The following is a 21,032-nucleotide window of genomic DNA, read 5'->3' as shown; positions in this document are numbered from 1 at the left end:
TTGTGAATGACATTGGCCCAACAAACCAACTCAATCTGACATGTCATGCATGACAAACTGAACTCTGATCTATAGTAATGCAAAGAGAGAAAGAAAACAATTTTCTCTTGTGGACTAAAATCCTCAGCACAACGTGAACTCTGAGTGTTTTTGAAATCTCTTTCTATAAAAACTATCAGAGCATGTTTTCTGTATAGGGCCACATGTTTTTATGAGATGTCCAGGGCGCTTTAATCTTATTGTGAATATAACTAATGAATAGCAAACCAATTTGTCCCTAATATCTCGGGAATGCCGGGCACGATCCGGGAGGCGGATGACCTGCTGCGCGCCAGGCTTAAACTTCTTTCCAGGGCAAAAAAAAGAGGCGAGAAAATTGAAATGGTGTCGTCCAAGCAATAATAAAAGCACATTCATAGACATTACACGGGAAATTGAATATTTTGAACATTTGTTCCTTCCCGGAATTGCCATATGGTCATTGCCTCAGACGCCATATGCGCGAGTTGGATAATACATGTTGTCAGCATATGAAATGTCTAAATGATCACATTTAAAGTTTAAAAGGGGTCATTGGAGGAAAGAGAAAAACGACATGACTTGCACCTAATTCCCATGAGTATGGCTTCATTCTTACGTTATTGTCTGCGGCCTACAGGTGTCTATAGAAAAAATAGTTCCACAATGGCGCTCCCATTTTCATCATTGCTATTCCTGCCTTGCTCTATTTGCGACTGATTTGACCGCTGATTTCCGATTCTCCAGGGCTTCGTCTCCCCCACCAGGTCCCTCATAGAGAATAGGCCCAATCACTCTGCGACTCACCCGACTCACTCCTCTCTCAGTCCCCGGGAGAGAGGCTCTAAAAGGCGCTTTGATGAACTGCCTCGCCTCCCTCGGAGGAGCGGAGGAGATCGCGCAATGAAAGACCTGAATAGCGGCCCTGGCACTCGGGTCTCTTTTAGATCGCCCCTTAATTCCCGTCTCTTTCGCTCTCATCCAATTAGCTCAGTGTATTAAGCGGTTTATCGTCTCATAGCCGCCCTTTCAGCCCGAACAAGGGGGATACTTTGCAATAGGACCAGCTCTCCTTTTGACACCCTTTCTGGTACTTACATGTTCCACCGCGCTATGAATAATAGGGACAGAATAGACCACTAATTCCCTCATCAAAGAATACCTTGTCCGCCGCTTTGCTCAACAACGCCATTCTGGTCAAAAAGACAGGCAATAAAGCTTAACATAACAAAAAAAGAGACTCATTCGCTCTTATTAGCTTAGCCAGGTCGAATTAACGCGAAGGCTTGGGTTGGTAGTTACACAAAAAGCCCACGTTCATTCATTGAGACGCGCATCATGGAGCTTGGCACAACCATAATTATTCTGTACTGTAATCTTAGAAATACAAGGCATAGTGTAGACCTGTCCTCTCCAAAGACTCCAATGAGTATTTTTTACACCTTCAAATTGAAAGTGATGTTATAAATAGTGTGTTTATGTAAATGTAGCCCCCCCCTCCCTGCACAGACACAAGCAAACACTATGGTTGCTGAATAAGTGCAGCCCACTTAAAGTCGATTCTACAAGTCGCTGGTGTGGGCCGTAAGTGATTTCTAAAGCACTAGTATTTATGGAAATTGGCATTGGGGTTGAGAGTAGAAATCATCAATCACCTATCTTTTCTGAACACAAAAATGAATTCTGGTTTTTACACCATTGGCTAAAAAGGTCCAGCGATACTTACTGTATATGAATTCTGATTGAGTCCAGTTATAGTGTGTAAAGACAAGTGTGGGCAGCAAGCATATCATGGAAATGGAAAACAGATGGAATAACACAGATTTCTAATTGAAATTTTATTGATATTTCTGTATTAAATGACATATCAATATCAAAACACTTGATCGAAAGTTCACAGATCACGACAAAGTGAAAAAAACAAAAAAACAATTACAGTACATACAATAAAAACAGTGACCAGGAATAGGTTGGAATGAACAGATCTAATGACATCACTTAAACAGGGCTTAGTTTAAAAAAAAGTTTGATATGGAGACAAGAGCGCTAACGCCCTCTCTAACCCCATCTCATCCACCATTGTCCTCCTTCCCCGTTCATCTCCCTCTCTTTCTCTCGTACACAGGGTCTGAATTGGGAGGTAATCAAAACAAGTGTCCAATCGCTACAGGAGTTCAGTGGAATCGGCGGCCAGGGTGCGTATCATTGGCTAATTGCCATGCTGTGGAGTAGCCAGGGAGCGCTGTTGAGAAGCCCTATCAGAGCAAAGATATCGGGACTGCCCTCACCTCTGCTACACACTATCCTTGCCAAATAACACACACACACACACACACACACATATCAGCGCCATAACCCAGGACTCAATCTTCCCACCAGCCATTGAAGTCTGATTGCTACCCCCCTTTGCGTGGGCCAATAGGGGTGAAGGGGGTCAGGGGATGAGTGAGTGACAGAATGACTGTGTGTGTGGAGGAGGGTAAAAATGTGATGGGGTCTTTATCCTTATAATGGTTTCATAATCGGCAGACGAGACAAGGGGATCTTATGAGTGCAAGAGTAAATACCTGTAATTACTATAAACTTATGCGCACAACCAAAGGCCCCAAAAGTCAGGTTTGTGAAACATGGCACTGCTGACCAAACCAACATCACATTATATTACAAACACAAATGCCAACCGTGTCAAATATATATCTACAAACATCACCTGAGTCATTACGCCACTCAATGATGGCATGAGAACATGAATTGAAACCCAAGTCAAATGACCAATAACATCAGACCAGAAGGCGGGACATTCTCCCTACCAAGATACCAGTAGGACGCTCGGGAAACCAGTCAGGTGTCTTGAGATGCCCAGCGACCAATGAGGGCGGTGGGTGTTAATGAGGGACTTTACTTAAGGGAGGCGAAGGCCTGGAACAGCTTGGCCAGGTCGACGTCGGAGTAGCCACTGGCAGCCAGGGCGCGGTCTGGAACCTCCTTTAACTTCTTATAAACGTCCTTCGCCGCATCATGGGCATTGATAGACTTTCCTTGGGATAGGGAGAGAAATGGGAGTCATTGACATTTAGTCTTGTTAAGGTATCACATCCACAAAATTCGACAATCCCACCAGTTCACACATTCGGCAGTGTGTTGGCCTCTCAAAACCAGGCGAGGAGAGGACTAGGAGAGAAAAGGTCCCTCTATGTGCTGTAATGAAAGCTGTGAGATTTATTTCCCTCTGTACTGGACACTTCACAGATCCATAACAGCAGTAGGACGATCACTCTGAGGTGATGGTCCCTCCGGGGTCGATGGCAACACACAAGCCTGTGCGCTCCCACACACAGGGCCATGGGATCGATCCCAGGACCCACCAGGATGGTGGTGGTGGGGTTGTCGATACTGGCCCTCTCTTATCCCCCCAGGAGGGCCTGGGGAGCAGTGGCCCTCTGCCGGCAACATCCATGGCAGTTTGGACAGTGACATGTCTCTCTATACCAGGAATGTGCGCATGTGTGTTATCGGGGCAAGATCAGCCGTTTGGCCATTCATCCATCTGCCACTACAGTTGTGCACTTCTATCAGCTCAGCTGTCTTCCTGGCTGGTGCATTAGTGGCTGTTGTATAAATACGGAGGGATTGACTGGCCCAAGAGAACAAAGGTTAAACACCAGATGGATGGAGAGGGTAACATACACACACACACACGCAGTATGACACGAAAGTACAAAACTGGCAGATACATGCACATAGGCAACTCGATATGCACCTCCAGCCACACCACACACACTAGCAACACCACACATAGCAAAAACACACACACAGTGACACAATCACCACCAGCAACTATTACCAGATAATACTCACCTCTAGAAAAACGAGAGATGGAGGGAGGGAGGGGGGGAGAGAGAGACTAGGAAGGAGTGACAGAAGAGGGAGGGAGAGAGAGCAGAGAGTACAAGCAAGAGATGGAGGGGGGGACTATTTATCAGAGGAATAGAGAGAGGGGAGGCAGAAGGAAGATGATGCATGATCAAGCGAAAGCAATCATGTCATCATTTCTGAAAGGTAGGAGAAAATAATTCTCTTTCTTTTTTTTCTCCCTCTCTCCTCCTTTTCTTCGTTTTCTTTTCCACCTCAATCACTGTGTGTGGAGGGGATAAAAGAATGATTTAAGAGTCAGAGAGGGAGAGAGAGGGAGGGAGGGACGGTGCCCCCAGTAAGTCTCTGCTCAGTAGGGGTTGGCAGTTCAAATGGCCTACCTCAAAAAGAGGGAGAGGGAAGGAGAGACAGAAGCAGAGAGGGAGAGAGCAGGAGAAGGACAGAAGAGAGGCGGCGGCGATGCAGGCGAGAGAAAAGAGAAGAGAAAGAAACGGCAAGAGAGGTGAAACACGCGCAAATGATGTTCAACAATCACTGTACTCTTAAGGTGGGCGACACACACACACGCACACTCTCTCCCACACGAGTGTGTGCTGCCGTCGCGGCGAGTGTATCGGGGGCTCTGTACGCCCTAACTAGGTGTAAATACAATAACAAGCCTGTAATTAAGTGAGCATGATGAAGTTAATGGAGATCGGCCATTCCGTCCGCCGCATACATGAATATTCTATTAGCTGGTAGCGGGCAGCTGCAATAGCAGTTAATTTAATCACCACTCAGAGCACAGGGAAACTTCTTTGTGTGAGTGTAATTGCACAGAATGAATAATTGATTTGACAATCGCACCCGCAGATTTGCCACCCCGTTTTGGGCTTGCAGGAAGGGAAGGAGGGAGGTGATGAGACAGAGAGAGAGGGGGACGAAAGCGGAGGATGGGTGAAGGAGGATGACAGAGAGTAAGAGAGCGAGAGAGCGAGAGAGCGAGAGCGAGAGCGAGAGCGAGAGAGAGAGAGAGAGAGAGAGAGAGAGAGAGAGAGAGAGAGAGGGGGGGGGGGGACGAAAGCGGAGGAGGGGTGAAGGAGGATGACAGAGAGTAAGAGAAAGAGAGAGACAGAGAGAGAGAGACAGAGAGAGAGAGGAGGAGGGCTGGTGTGCCGTGGTGAAGAGAGGTGTCAGGGACGATGTGGGTAAATGGATCATTAGAAAAGCGTAGCTCAAGGACAATTTATATTTTATCAATGCGGCGAAATTACATTATTGCTCACACACGCAATCATACTGCCCACACTCAAGACTGAGACACAGGGAGAGAGGGAGGGAGGGGGGAGGGGTGGAGCGAGCGACAGAAGAAAAGGCAACAGATAGACGGAGAGGAAGGGGGAGAAAGAGAGACAGAAACCTGACAACGTGGAATGATTTGAACAACACTGATATGGGATGTTTCTTTTCTTAAAAAAAAAAAATGAGCAAGTGTTTTTTTTCGGCAGTGTGTATGTCTGTGTGTGTGTGTATTCTATTAGAGCTCTCCTGCCGCGGATTAAATTACCTCCATGTTTTACTCAGTCGCAGCAATCAGGCACAATGTGATGTACATGTAGATCAGTCACTTTCCCTCAATCTCTCACACACATATACAGTGAGAGTGTGTGTATATACACACATACACATTGTATAGTAGGATGTGTACAATGTGAATGTATTGGATCCCTATGTGTATATATGTATGTGTGTGTGTATATATATACACACACACACACACACACATACATATATACACATAGGGATCCAATACATTCACATTGTCTCTCATACACTTTTGCAGTTTGTGTGTGTGTGTGTGTGTATAGGGTTGCAAAATAATGTGTTAATTTAGATATTGATATGCGAGTAATCTAGATAAATTCATTACAAAGAATGTCATTAATTTAATAAAAAAAATGTCATCGTTTGGCAGCCATAATATATACACGCAGTACATACACATTCTCTCACACATAAAGACACATGCATTCAAACATAAACAATCACACTCTCACACACAATGGTTTGAAGGGGCACGATTTTTATTTTTTATTTTTTAAGAGGGAAAGCTTGTGATAAAAGCAAAGGTCACGGAAAGCTGTGAGAAGTTCCACCCCCCCCACCCCCCCAGCGCGTGTACAGGACATGGGCTCAGCCTGGTAATCTAAGCAGTGTGTCCCCTAGGTGTGTAATACAGTAATATGGGATATTACTGCCCCAGGACCAGGTGATGACACTTGAACCCTATACTTTATGGCAGCATGGGTGTGTTAGCATGTGCTTGTTTGAAAGACTTATTCCTAAAGACTCATCAGGATTTGGGGTTTTCAAATGGAGACCTACGAGCAAAGTGATAGGAGGGTCTCTGAACATGATCCTTTAATGTCTATTATCACACACACTGACATGGACACAGACACACACACACACACTGACATGGACACAGACAGGGAGACACACACTGACATGGACACAGACAGGGAGACACACACTGACATGGACACAGACAGGGAGACACACACTGACATGGACACAGACAGGGAGACACACACTGACATGGACACAGACAGGGAGACAAACACTGACATGGACACAGACAGGGAGACACACACTGACATGGACACAGACACACACACACACACTGACATGGACACAGACACACACACACACACACACTGACATGGACACAGACAGGGAGACAAACACTGACATGGACACAGACAGGGAGACACACACTGACATGGACACAGACAGGGAGACAAACACTGACATGGACACAGACAGGGAGACACACACTGACATGGACACAGACAGGGAGACACACACTGACATGGACACAGACAGGGAGACAAACACTGACATGGACACAGACAGGGAGACACACACTGACATGGACACAGACAGGGACACACACACTGACATGGACACAGACTAAACGTTACTCCTGAGACTAAACTCAGAACAACAAGGAAAAAGAGAAAAAGAACCCGAGGGGAGGACGGCGGAAGGAAGTCAAGAACAGATTGGCCTTGATTTCTCACATCACAAAGAAAGTGCGAGGATAAGGAAGGCTATAATCATGTTAGCACCCCCCCCCCCCTTCCACCTCCCCCCCCCCCCCCCTCCTCCATCCCAGTCCCACTATTCCGGCTCCCTCCATCTCCAGAGTGGTCATCTGTTGATTACACGTTATATTTACCTCCGCTGTCTCGCTCCGGCCAGCTTACACACACACACTCAGGCATACATACATAAATATTTAATCAAATAAATGAACCAGTTCACAGAGGCCCTTTCTAATCAAGTGACATCCATCAGAGAAGACTGTGGGGAAGAGGCCCGTGGCGGGTGGCTACTGAGCATGCTCAGAACGTGGCGTTGCGTCTATTTGTAGGAGGGGGGGGGCGGATATACGCTCCATGTCCCATTACGGGAGAAGGGCTATCCTTTCGCCTGCGCTCCTATTACTCCCCCTATCATTTCCCCAAATCTAAAACCTGTTTTCAATCAACACTGCCAAACGAGTGCCTGTCGAAGTGGGGTGGGGGGGTGCGGAGGTAGAGCTGGACAGTGCGGGCAGGAAGGAGAGGGGAGAGAAGGAGAGCAGACGGATGGAGGGCCCTTTCCTTCTTTCTCTCGGTGATTGGAGCGATTGGAGCGTTTTGCATTCCGTGTGTGTGTGTGATTGAATCCGTCTCCTAAATTAGGGCTGTCGACTGGAGGAGAGAGCCTCCTTAACCCCCCCACCAACACCACCCCCCCCGCCTTCCTGTGTGTGTGTGTGATTGTTAGTATTAATGTGATATGTTTATAAAAGTTAAGGCGTGCGGCAATTGTGGCCCTGATTGCCAGTGCCTGTGCGCGTGGCCTCACCTTTCCCACTGGCGAGCGCGTGATCCCAGTCGAAGATGAATCTGTAGAAGCACAGCTGGTTGTAGAGGGCCTTCTCAGAGTACTGTAGAGACAGAACACACGCGCACGCACCTTTATTATCACAAACAATATTATCTGAACAACACGTTTAGACCAATCACAAGTCCCGTTTCATCGTGTTGCAAGCAGAGGTAACAACTAAACGCGACAGAAGCAAAGAACCTTTAAGCAGGTTAAATGACTGCTTTGCCTCTCTCACAGAGATGAAAACAGCACAAGCCTTCCTACTCATCCTCCATTCTTCTAACCCTTTTTTCTTTCCTCTCCGTTCATATATTCTCCCTACTCCCCCCCCCCCCTTCCCTCTAACTCCCTCCCCTCTCTGACATAATAAAGCAGGATACAAATTTGTTTGGTTTGTTAATCTCTGCGGCAATTAACTCTAGCCACACAACTGCCTGCCTGCCAGGGAGAGAGAGAGAGACGGAGAGACAAAGGGAAAGAGACAGAGGAATGGGTGAGAGACAACGAGTGAGGGAGAGAGAGAGGAGTGAGCAGAAGGCGTGAGAGACACAAACAGAGAGAGAGCAGAGGGTGAGTAAGAGAGAGAGAGAGAGAGAGAGAGAGAGGAAAAAGGAGGGAGAGAGAGTGTTAAAGAGAATGGGATCAGCCCTAAAATTACCTCCTTCATAATAGTTTGTTGTGATAAGCCATTGTGAGAGAGGCAGCGGAACAGCAGTTGCTGTCAATTTGATTAGCCATTATACTGCATGTTTAATTGCAGCTATCGGGTCGTCATTTCCCCCTGTTCAACTAAAGAGGCCATGAGACGCCCCAACTCCACACACACGTCAGGTGTGCGTGTGTGTGGAGGATGCCGTTATTATGATGCCATTTCCCCGTGTGTGTGTGTGTGTGCCGTGGCCACTTGCAATGTGTGTATGGTGATGACTGAAGACAGGAATGGAATGTTTGCGTGTATGTTTCGGCATGGTTGCGTGTCTAGCCCGTGTGTGTACTGGGGGTGTGTGTACTGGGGGTGTGTGTGTGTGTTTTTAATGGCCCTCGATGGCTGTCCATGTAAACCGCACAGCTGTTGACCCACGATGCATTGCCTGGTCAACGACTAAGTGATGCATCCCATAATGGAGTAATGGTTACCGTTGCCAATGCAAAGCTGTTCAGGCACAAACAACACACACTCCCTCTCTGATATGCAGTACACAACACGCACACACACACACACACGCACACACTCTCTGTGTGTGATTGAGGGTGGGCTAGAGAACTTGCAGGCTTTGACTGACAGGTGTCAAAAAGGCGTGGCTAAGATGTTACAGGTCGTTATTGAATTTAGAGCCCCCACACCAATCCCCCCCCCCATAAAAACACAACCCCCCCCCTCCTCCACACACACACACACACACACAGTGAGCTTCGTGCCTCGGCTCACTGCTTTGTTCCAGTACTGACACCGTTTCAATTTGCACCACAAATCTGCAGCATTTTCAGGCTGGCTGCCTAAAGAGCAAACCAGCTGTGAAATTGCCTCTCTCTCTCGGGAGCTTTGGACCCCCCCCACCCCCTCACCCCCCCCCCCCCCCCGACTCCCCTCTTCCCTAACTAGCTACCGCCTCACCCAGCGTACACACACACGTCCAGAGAGAATGTGCACTTCCCTTTGCCATGCAGGGTGAACCTGAAGACTACAGGGGCAAAAAGGGGGAGGGAGAGAAAGGGACCAGAGACAGCGAGTGTGTAAGAAACAGAGAGAGAAAGAAGGAGATAAAGAATATAAATTGGTCTAAATCACTAAACCACAGCCAACAGTCTAAAATGGCCCACTGCTGTTCAGACAATAGACTCAGCACTCAAGATTCTCCCTCAGATTCAAACACACACACAAACACACTATACATTTAATAAATTCAATCTCCTACACACACACTCAACAATCTCTAAACACTAAAGTACCAGATGGTCGCATTCTATTCGGATAAGGGAACTGTAATAGTCAGGTGTGTGTGTGTGTAGTCCTGTAGGTCATAAAATATGTGTGCTCACAAACATAGCAACTATCCAACTTCTGATGGCGCTGGGTCAAAATGTCACCTCTGAGAGCCATAGAAGTATACCTACACTTTCCTCTCCTAACAGTACCAGCTCTCCCCCACCCTGACCTAATCACACACCCCACCCCGCCAACACACACACACACACACACACACACACAACTGCTGCAGCTGCAGTTGAGAAAGGTGGAGAGAGAGAAAGAGAGAGAGGGAGGGACAGAATAACGTGGGGAAAGAAGTGGACGGAGAGACCAAACGAGAGACAGGGAGAGAGGGGTGTGAGAGAGATGCAGAGATAGACAGAGAAGGAGAGAAAGGCAGATAGAGAGAGACAGGGTGATATAGGAGAGAGAGACAGGGTGATATAGGAGAGAGAGAGAGAGAGACAGGGTGATATAGGAGAGAGAGAGAGACAGGGTGATATAGGAGAGAGAGACAGGGTGATATAGGAGAGAGAGAGAGAGAGACAGGGTGATATAGGAGAGAGAGAGAGACAGGGTGATATAGGAGAGAGACAGGGTGATATAGGAGAGAGAGACAGGGTGATATAGGAGAGAGAGACAGGGTGATATAGGAGAGAGAGAGAGAGAGACAGGGTGATATAGGAGAGAGAGAGAGACAGGGTGATATAGGAGAGAGACAGGGTGATATAGGAGAGAGAGAGGGTGATATAGGAGAGAGAGAGAGACAGGGTGACATAGGAGAGAATGTGTGAGGAGAGTGAGACACAGAGCCAGGGTGATATAGGAGAGAGAATGTGTGATAGAGGAGAGAGAGGAATAGAAAACATCCCATCCCTCGTTAGCAGTGTGAACGGAGGCGGGGAGGGGGGGTGTACATACCAGCGGCGTAATCGCTGCCGCTGGTTCGAGTAGTCACGGCGATCAGCTTCACAAGCCACCATAATGAGTCAATATATGTAAATCTTTACTCGGCAAACACGGCGGGAAACAAAGCCATTTAACTGGAGCCCGTGCCCGCTGCCTCTGCCGATTCAGCTCCGGTAATTTCTCCCCATTGAAATGCATAATTGCCTGCTATTTGAAGATATTCATGCTCAATTTTTGAAATTAATTTCAATTGGGGGGAAATGTAGAAATGTCAGCTCCAGTGAAAGGGATTTGATTTCAATTATCCTCGCTCAAAGGACTGTGATTTCCAAATACACTTAAGCAAAATTATGACAAGAATTTTTGTTCGGCGAAAATTCAGTGTTTAAAGAGCGATTAGGCGATAATGGCCCGGCTTTGAGCCGGGAGTGAATGCAGCCGTCTCTGTCTGAAAGGCACTCAATTATCTCTGATTGCTCCCGCTATAATGTATCAAATAGAGATACCTGCTATTGCCGTAATTTGTGTGAAAATTAACATGCTGCAATTTCCACTAGAGGGAAAAAAGAGCTCTAATGGGTGCCTGAGCGTACATCAATAAAACTGGGGGAGAGAGAGACAGAGGGAGAGAGACAGAGGGAGAGAGAGGCTGAGGAAGAGAGAGGCTGAGGAAGAGAGAGAGAGGCTGAGGAAGAGAGAGAGAGGGGAAAGATAGAGAGGAGAAAAGGAAAGGGTGGGAGGTAGAGTAAGAGGGGAGGGAGGGAGAGAAGAGAGAGAAAGGGTGGGAGAGGGAGGGAGGGTTGAAGGGAGGGATACAAAGTGAGGGAGAGCACAAGGAGGGGACGGGAAGAGAATGGAATAAAGGGGAAATGAAAAGACAGGAGAGAAATACAGCATGTGTGAATGTGTGTGTCAGAGAGAGAGAGAGAGAGAGAGAGAGAGAGAGAGAGAGAGAGAGAGAGAGAGAGAGAGAGAGAGAGAGAGAGATGCTGCACCCCACATTAGTGCTGACAGGAAGGGGAGCGTGTTAGAGATAGATAGAGTAAGAGAGAGGGGAGGAAAAGAGGGAGAGAAAGAGAAATTTAATTTACTGAAAATATTACAAATTGCACCTGTGCATAACTCCCCCAAATTACTTACCAATCAATGCAGAGTGCCTATTACTCCCCCATTACATGGAGATCAGATCACTCTCAGAATTTGTCCAAGAGAGGGGGGGAGAGCGAGTGAGACAGACAGGGGGGGAGAGAGAGATTGAGAGTGACAAAGAGAGAACGAAGGCAGATGAAGGGAGAAAGATAGGCCAGGAGTTAGACTGAGAGGAGAGAGTGAGGAGAGAAGGGAGAGGAAGGGGAGGCGAGAAAAACAGCAATGCAGTAATAAGGGGAGGAGAGAGATACGGGGGGAACAAGCAGAGACAAAAGGAGACCAGTGCCGGGGATGGAGAGAAGAGGAAACCAGAGGGAACACAAACCCAGGACCTGGGATGAAAGGGAAGGCCAGTTGCAGGGGATGTGTAGGGGTGAGTTAAATGTTTTATTCAGTCGGCAGTTTAAAGTGCCAGGGTCTTCAGGCACGGAGAGCGAAGACTAAGTGGCTATGGTGACAAGAGAAATTGGCCTTTTGGTTTTCAACCTGTCGCCACATAACCAGACACACAGATAAGCAGAGAGAGAGAGAGAGCGAGAGAGAGGGGGAGAGAAAGAGGGGAAGAGAGAGAGAGGGAGACAGAGACGGAGAGAGAGACGGAAAGAGAGAGAGAGGGAGAGAGAGAGAGAGAGACGGAGAGACGGAGACGGAGACGGAGAGAGAGAGAGAGAGAGAGAGAGAGAGAGAGAGAGAGAGAGAGAGAGAGAGAGAGAGAGAGAGAGAGAGAGAGAGAGAGAGAGAGAAGGAGAGAGAAGGAGAGAGAAGGAGAGAGGGAGAGAAGGAGAGAGGGAGAGAGGGAGAGAGGGAGAGAGAGGGGGAGAGAGGGAGAGACAGGGAAAGGAAAAGAGAAGAAGACACGGGTGGAGAGACAGATGAGATGAAAAGAATGGGAAGAGAAAAGGGAGAGGGAGATGGGGAAGGACAGATGGGAGGGAAAAAAGGGAGGGAGGCAAGGAGAGGAAAGGAGAGGAGAAGAAGGGGGCATGTAGGACTGGAACAGAAGGGAAAAAATCACTGAAAATCTCAAGGGGAGAATCTCTTTCGGATCACCAGTGCAGTTTAACAAAGTGTTCATAGAGCATCTGTGAGGTCAGCATGGCGGGTTTATGGATGAATGTAACAGTGAGCCACTGTTAACACGCATACTGGCAGAGGACACTTATCATTTTGTGTGTTTGTATACAAATATTGAATGACCAAAACGGTGTGGATGGAGTGTGTGAGAGGAGAGGCGAAAAGTAGCAGAATAGAGGAGGGGAGCGGGAAGGAGAAGAGACCACCTAGGCTCCTTAACTGACTCCATAGCACCATCACCTGGACAAACCGTCTGCAACACATGGGAACTCGTGTGTGTGTGCCCTACCTCGGGTCGGAGAGTAGCTTTGGTACAGGCAGGGCAGGTGGGCCCGTGGCGGGAGAAGGAGACGGGAAGCCTCCGGGTCCGGTTCTGACAGGCCTGGTCCTCACACACCAGCCAGCCCTGGGAGAGAGGGAGACGCATCACACACATCCTACAGCACGTTTATCAGACACCCCACATCACTCAAACATTATAGACCCATCTGCGTCAGGCTTGTATTCTTTTCAGGTACTCCCTGGACGTCCATGTGATTAGGACCCCCCAGGATGAGTCAGTGCCCCTAGACAGGTGCAGTGCATCCCCCCTCCCCCCCTCCTCCCTGCCTCCATCTCCAGCCTAGTCATTACAGGGGATATTGGGGGTTAGGAGGGGGTTAATACCCATCTAATAACAGACCCCAGCACCATTGCCTTCTCTTTTCTCTTTGCTTCTATCCATCCATCCATAGGCTGGCTGGCTGGCTGGAGCCAGTGCTGCACCTGTCTCTTAATGTCGTCCACACAGAGGCCATCAGCACCGTCACACCCTCGTCATCAACACGGAGGGAGTCAGGTGGCTGAGCGGTGAGGGAATCGGGCTAGTAATCCGAAGGTTGCCAGTTCGATTCCCAGTCATGCCAACTGACGTTGTGTCCTTGGGCAAGGCACTTCACCCTACTTGCCTCGGGGGAATGTCCCTGTACTTACTGTAAGTCGCTCTGGATAAGAGCGTCTGCTAAATGACTAAATGTAAATACACACACACCCTCGTCATCAACACACCCTCGTCATCAACACACCCTCGTCATCAACACACACACCCTCGTCATTAACACACGCACCCTCGTCATCAACACACACACCCTCGTCATCAACACACACACCCTCGTCATTAACACACGCACCCTCGTCATCAACACACACCCCCTCGTCATCAACACACACCCCCTCGTCAACACACACACCCTCGTCATCAACACACACTCGTCATCAACACACACATTCACCAACAGACACAAACATACCATCACCACCATGCCCTCGTCACCACATCACACCCATCCTCATCACCAGCATACGTTCCACCATCAACCCCAACAAACACACTCAACAACAACACACAAAAACCCTCAATAACACACTAACACACGCACACCAAGGTTTCCTGCAAGAGGAAGTGATGGAAGAGCACTGGACAGCTCTTTCCCAATCTCTTCCCAATTACAATTATTTCAAGCAGTCTGATTAACTGAAGGGTCTTTATATGCTTATGAGTCTTATTAGCCTGTGTGTCCACACACACCAACACACCCACACACCCACACACACACACACACACACCTCCCAGGTGTGTGAGCCACCAGGGTGACACCCTCCAGCATTGTGTGTCTGAGCAGTATCAGAACTAACAGAGACGCATTTCCCATGATCCTCAGCCCTTTGTGTAGTCCCTCTGGCGTTGTTTAGATAATGAGTCCAGGCCCAAAGGCTTGTGGGTAAAGCTGTGAACTCTGGGAGATGGTAATTGAATTGAGACATATGTGCATGTTTGGTTTTCGTTGGGTGGGGATGGGGACCGACGAGGTGTGTGTGTGTGTGTGTGTGTGGTATCAGTGTATGAGTGTTTGATCCCCTGCCCCTTTGTGTTTGGAAGGACATCAGACTAAGCACACACTAATATTCCCATGGGGGAGAGCTGGAACCACACACACACATGCACAAACCTGCATACCACATTGCTCCAGACACACCTCCACTCCCCACAATGTCCCTCTACTCTGCTAGTTCTGCCCAATGACCCAAAATCCATCAGAAGAGATGAAATATATCCTCTCTCGATCACACTCAAGGGTAGAGTTTAAGAAAAGAAGTCCCAAATCGGAGCAAGATAAAAACAGGCTGTGTGAGAAAATAGGGAGAAAAAAAAGGAAAAAAACATCTAATTGAAGCATTAAGTTGCAGAAACAGAGAGAGAGAGAGAGAGAGAGAGAGAGAGAGAGAGAGAGCGTGAGGGAGGGAGACAGATGGAGAATAAAGGCTCATAATTGCATAATTACACCAGTGGATACCTGACACACTGAATGCAGACGTCAAATGAGTTCCACATCATTTAACCAAACAGAGCCAGGACCAGGCCATGACAAGCCCCAGACAGAGACACTTCCCCCTCTCTCTCCGCTTCCCCTCTTCCTCTCTCCACCACCCTCTCCCCGTGACCCATCACCCCCCCCCCCCCCCTCTTTCAAATGATTCCACTGTCCCTCTGATCACCCATGCAGTGTCTCTCCTTCTCTGTCTCTCTCCACCTCAATCACAGCTGTTCATCCACTTTTACCTATTGGTGATCTGGTTGGTATGGTGACCTAAGGAATTCCGCAAAGTTGTCTTCACCTGCACAAACCCTATCCCCCTCCTCAATGCATACACAATTGTTTGGAGGATCAAAGAGGTGCATCTAGCTGGCTTTGAGGTTTGGTAATCAACACTCCCACAAAACCGAATAGGTTTGAACCCAGTCCACTTAACTCACACACACACAAGGGTACAAACCAGTCCTTTCTGTAGACAGTCAATCACACACACAGGAACACACACACGGACACAGTGAATAGGGCTCCAACCAGTCCACTTTGTACGTCCGACGCTTAATCAAAGCTTCTCTATTCAGCAATTTGACCTTTTGTTCAAAATAGGATTATCACCTTCTTCCCTTTTATTCACTCTTTCTGTTCATCCCTCCCTCCCCTCCTCTCCTGCCCCTCTGCCTGTTTCCAGGGGCGACCCACATGATGAGGGTAATTGCAATAATTTGTTAAACGCCATGGCAACGGCGGTTAGACGGGGGCAAATAGGTGGTGGTGGTGGTGGGGGGGGATTGGAGCGAGTGACTCTCATTTCGCCAGAGACAGCAGGAGAAAGAGGGGGGAAAGGATGACAAACGGAGAGTGGAGAGAGAGAGAGAGAGAGCGAGAGAGAAAGGGCAGGATGGAGGGATGGAAAGAGAACGAGTGTTTGCCCAGTCTCGGAGAGACGGTTTATTGATAATAGTGGGGGGGCTGGAGGTAATTTCACTAATGATTAATGTCCCTGTGGTCCAAGGTAGTAGGCTCACATACACACACACACAAGCCAGGCTTTCACTCTATCTGCCCAGACAAACAGCTCTATTTGAGCTCTTCCCCGGACTGAAAGGAATCCTTAATTACACAATATTACCCCTCTTCATCGCCCCCTGTGTGTGTGCTCTGCCCACTGTAGTTTGGGCTGCCAGTGTGTGTGTGTGTGTGAGGTAAGTATTCAGTGGTAGCAGCTGTTTCACACGTCGTGACAAAGGGGGAGAGGGGCTTGTTCCCCCCCACATTCACCACTCTAATTGATTTCTGCTCAGCCCTGTGGGAGAGTAACACCCCCCCCCACCCCCCAAGCCCCCCTCCCTGTACACACACACACAGACAAAAATTACACTCCCCCCTCAACTAAACACTCCTTAAAGCCTCACACACCACCAGAGAACTCCTTCAATCGGACACTCTAGCGCATTCCACTGTCTCTAGAACCACTGCAATGCAGAGTTACTGAACCCCTGGGAGAGTTCTAGAACATTTACCTACACCTATTAGTACACCAGCTTCAGCCTCACCCCAACCTCACCCCCAGCCCCAGCCCCAGCCACAGCATGGAAAGAATGTATGCTACTCTGGGAGATAAAGCTGAACCAGATTCGCCAGCTGGCTGCCTGGCCTGAGTTTGTGCTCCAGCCATAGTATTATAGTATAAAAGAGCTTTAAATCAAATCCATTTGCAGCCCTGCAGGTGGGCAAAAGGTGAATGTGTGTGTGTGTGAGAGAGAGAACAGTGGGAGAGCGTTTGGCATTCAGCACAGAAGAGGAACAAACAAACCGTTCTTTTACGCTGATCCCAGCATAAAAGTTTTGCCACTAAAAAAGCCCATCCCCCCCCCCATCCAGTACTCACACTATAGTACTTCTTGACGTGTCGCCGGATGTCGAGCAGCAGTTTGTTGCAGATGTTGACGGGGTGGCTGATGGGGCGCCCCTCACAGGGCACGTGGCAGCACCGCAGCAGGCTGGGCTCTGCTTTCACATCCTGCAACACAAATATGACATCAGCTACAGGGTTACACACACACACAGACACACATGCAGGGACACACACACACACACACACACACACACAGCTGAGACAAGGACGCACACGGACACACACAGGGGACACAAAAGAACACTCACGGGCGCGCACACACTCAAACCTCAAATCCTACTTAAACCCAGTGATCTAAACTAGCAGCCTCTCAGGCAGGAGGCGAGGGGTGCAGGCAGGGAGGCAGCGGTGGAGCTTTTGTGAGCGCTGACGGCCGGTCAGAGAGGCTGGTGCCCGGCCATGCAGCCTCTTGACAGCTCTGGCTTTCAGTTAACTAAATGAGCTCTTGACACAATAAAAATGTCAGCCTACACCAACAATTACAGCAGCAGAACACCTTTAAACAGGCCAAGCTGTGTCTCCTTCTCCATTAATTCCATGTTCAGTGGCAGGTTCCAACAGAGCGCAAACACTCGCACATACGTCCTCTGACGGGTGTGTTCCGCGGCGGTCCTCGAAGGAGAACGTTTGTGTGGCGTGCTTGTGCGAGTCGTCGCAGGATTTTCAGTAAGGGTGTGAGTGAAGTCACCAGAAGCCCATGCCACACACACACTTGATATCTCACTAAAGTTCCTCCGTTGTACGAGGTCCTTACTTCCTCAGCTGTCTGAGAGAGCAGGCCGGGTGAGAGCAGGCCGGGTGAGAGCAGGCCGGGTGAGAGCAGGCCGGGTGAGAGCAGGCCGGGTGAGAGCAGGCCGGGTGAGAGCAGGCCGGGTGAGAGCAGGCCGGGTGAGAGCAGGCCGGGTGAGAGCAGGCCGGGTGAGGAGGCCTTGGCTGGACCCGGCTGTGAGGTGAGGGTCCTATCCTTTTGTCGTCGTTATTCAGTGTGTGTGAGCCTGTCTTCAACTGTCCTTACAAGCAACTCGACATCACACACAAACACGGGAGCCCCCCCCACGCAAGCACACACACACACACACATTTCTGGTAAGTCCTGGATCGTAAGGGGGCTACGTGAAGCAGGACATGCAATGATATGCCTCTCTTATCTGTTGTTCGCCCCCCCCTACCTCCCTCCCTCTTTTTCTTCGACTTCATGTTCTTCTTTTGGCCCGGTTAGGATGAAAGTGGCCTCCTTCCATCTCCCACCCCCTCCCCTCCCCTCCACGACCAGAAGAATCCTTGCGTCTCTTCAAGCATTGGTTTTGATAGCTGCGCCCGTCCTCCATCCCCCCCGTCCTCTCTAACTCCCTGACAGCTAGGCACTGTCCATCTCTCGCTCTCCTCCCTGCATCTCTTTGTGGTGTGTTAGCGGAGCAGAGTCAAGGCCTGTCTGTCCTCTCCTCCTCTCCGGAGTATTAAGAACCCTGTTCACCAGCCTAATTACCCAACTGCCTTATCCGCACTGCCCAGGACAGCCTGTGTGTACGTGAGAGTGTTTATGTGTGTGTGTGTGTGTGTGTGTGTGCCGTGGGAGTGTGAGTAGTCTGGGCCAGTAGTAGACGAGTGAGGGCTGTTGTCAGTTTTATGAGTTTTCCCTGAGATGAGACAAGGCTGCAAGGCAGCTCCTCATTTGGTGAGAACACACACAAACAAATAATTATCCTCTTTCCAATGGCCTTGGCCTGAGTGTGTGTGTGTGTGTGTGTGTGTGTGTGTGTAGGGGAGGCCGTTTGAAGTCTAAGTCTAAACTATGCCAATGAAAACAGAGTCTTTATCTGAGATGACCCAACGTCTAAAAATATAGGGAGAGCTGTAACATAGAACCCTACCTCACCAGGACTTAGGAGTGGCTCGACCTTACACACGGTATCTCGATATTTATGGGTGTTTTCTATTGAGATAACATGTATAAAAGACCAACAATAATATCATAAATATTTAAGTTTATCAGTGACACAATCCACCCCACCGATGGCTGATTGTCTTGAATGCTCATTATATAAGTGGTTTGGTGTGTGCACATCAGTCTTACGGTGTGTGTTCCAGCACGTGTTTGTGTGTGTGTGTGAGAGCGCTCCGGGACTCACCGCGCCGTCGAACACGTTGTCGTAGACGTTGTCAGCACGGCAACGCGGGCAGGCCAGGGTGAACCTCTCACAGTCCCTGAACCGCTCCTCGTCTGTCAGCTGGGCGGCCGCGCCCACAAAGCCCTCCCCCTCCTCCTCCCTCTGGTGCTGCACCTGGGTCCGGAACTGGGATGGGTCCAGGCCTGCCACACACACACACACACACACACACACACACACACACAGTGAAAAAACCTCTCTCTCCACACCCCAGAGTGAAGATGTGTGGAGCCCGGCAGAGTGTTGGGAACCCCACACTGTTCTCACCCAGCCAGGTGGCGATGAGGACCCCGTCGATGCCCTCGATGGGCTCGCAGATGCGGCCCACCACGGGGTGCACCTGCTGGGCCAGGTAGTACTGTGTGTCCAGGCTGAGGCCGGCCTGCTTCTGGAGCTGCTCCAGGGCGTAGGCCCTCTGGCTGGGCCCCAGGGACGAGCCGTCCTGGGGGGAAAGGAGAAGGGAGAGAGAGAGAGAAATAAAGAGGTATCTGTTAATATACGCCCTTTGTATTTGACTGATCCAGGCACCTTGGCTGACAGGTTCAGGTGTCTTTACACGCACGCCCACACACGCGCGCGCACACACACACCTGGCAAATGACATAGGAGACGGTGTCTCCAGCTTTGACACGCCGCCCCTCCTGGGTGTTGATCCACAGGGCAACGTGGACATGAGGGAGACTCTTCTTATCTGGGTAGTCCTGGGGGTCCTTGGTCAGGGCCTGGAGTGTGTGTGTGTGCGTGTGTGTTGGGGCAAAGGGGGGGGGCATAGGTAAAATTTATTTAATGTTGTTGGACGGAGAGAGAGAGAGATAGACAGAAAGAGAGACTCAGCAACACGTTAACAGTAAAGGTGGGCTCTGGTGGCCGTGACGCACCTTGTGGATCTCGTACTGGCTGAGCTCCACGGCCCCGCTGGCCACCCTCTCCCCCACCTCCACCAGGTGACGCTGGATGTTCTCCACGATGGCGTCACGGCTCTGGTCCGACAGGATCTGACCGATCACGTAGCTGAGGAGGCGGAGGGGGGGGAAGAGGGGACAGCGTCAGCAGGACGGTTGACCCCCCCCCCCCCCCCACGAGAGGCGGGCGGGACAGACTGATGGGTTAGAAGGAAAGACCCGGAAGGGAGGAGAGGACCGACAGCTGTAAGAAAGGCAAGGGGCTCTGAGAAGAACGAGATCAGATGGGGAGACGAGACGAAAAGAGAGACGCGGAGGAGCGGAAGAGAGAGAGAGAAGGCGTGTGGAGAAGGAGGAGTAGAGTGGGGGGGTCACTGACTTGCCACACTCCTTGGCCAGGTCGCACCAGTCCCTGCGCACGATGTCCAGGCCCTTCAGCTCCTGCTTGGTGCTGTAGCGCCCGTCGGCCTGTGGCTCCACCACCAGGGCGGCATACTTCTTCTTCTTCAGCAGCAGCAGGGACTTGAACACGCCGTCGATGTCGATCTCCAGCAGCTTGTACAGCTTGTTCACCTCCGCCTTCACCTGGGCGTGGGACACACACGCACACACACAAAAGCACTAAATGCCATATACAGTTTACGCCCACAAGCACACAAAGTAAACACGAGCAGTTAACGCAACCACACAGTTAAAATACACAGTTAACACACACACACACACACACTACACAGAGATTAAAATACTGTTTAAACACCCGAGGCATGAAACCCACAGCTATATCAG

General features: G+C 49.6%; 1 protein-coding gene and 1 long non-coding RNA gene across 3 annotated transcripts in view; both read right to left on the bottom strand.

The window, feature by feature from the left end:
- Nucleotides 1-1,848: 1,848 nt before the first annotated feature.
- The window catches only part of pola1 (polymerase (DNA directed), alpha 1), a 33,500-nt gene continuing 14,316 nt past the window's right edge, over nt 1,849-21,032 (bottom strand). For both annotated transcript variants that reach the window (XM_062480100.1, XM_062480101.1), the window contains exons 29-37: nt 20,626-20,831; nt 20,223-20,355; nt 19,935-20,066; nt 19,612-19,786; nt 19,306-19,487; nt 17,150-17,281; nt 13,200-13,316; nt 7,786-7,867; nt 1,849-3,056 (exon numbers count right to left, since the gene is read on the bottom strand). In XM_062480100.1, coding sequence (XP_062336084.1) covers nt 2,917-3,056; nt 7,786-7,867; nt 13,200-13,316; nt 17,150-17,281; nt 19,306-19,487; nt 19,612-19,786; nt 19,935-20,066; nt 20,223-20,355; nt 20,626-20,831 — 1,299 coding nt within the window. In that variant the 3' untranslated portion in view covers nt 1,849-2,916. The remainder of the gene's footprint in view (nt 3,057-7,785; nt 7,868-13,199; nt 13,317-17,149; nt 17,282-19,305; nt 19,488-19,611; nt 19,787-19,934; nt 20,067-20,222; nt 20,356-20,625; nt 20,832-21,032) is intronic.
- Nucleotides 5,979-6,638, bottom strand: LOC134035193 (uncharacterized). The gene is made up of 2 exons (XR_009932324.1): nt 6,565-6,638; nt 5,979-6,298 (listed from the first exon to the last, which is right to left on the bottom strand). It is a non-coding gene; the product is annotated as an uncharacterized LOC134035193 (long non-coding RNA).

The sequence above is a fragment of the Osmerus eperlanus genome, chromosome 15 (genome assembly GCF_963692335.1).
Source record: "Osmerus eperlanus chromosome 15, fOsmEpe2.1, whole genome shotgun sequence".
In the NCBI taxonomy this organism is placed as follows: domain Eukaryota; kingdom Metazoa; phylum Chordata; class Actinopteri; order Osmeriformes; family Osmeridae; genus Osmerus; species Osmerus eperlanus.
Note: the sequence above shows the minus strand (reverse complement) of the source record. Positions and strands in the feature narration are given on the sequence as shown.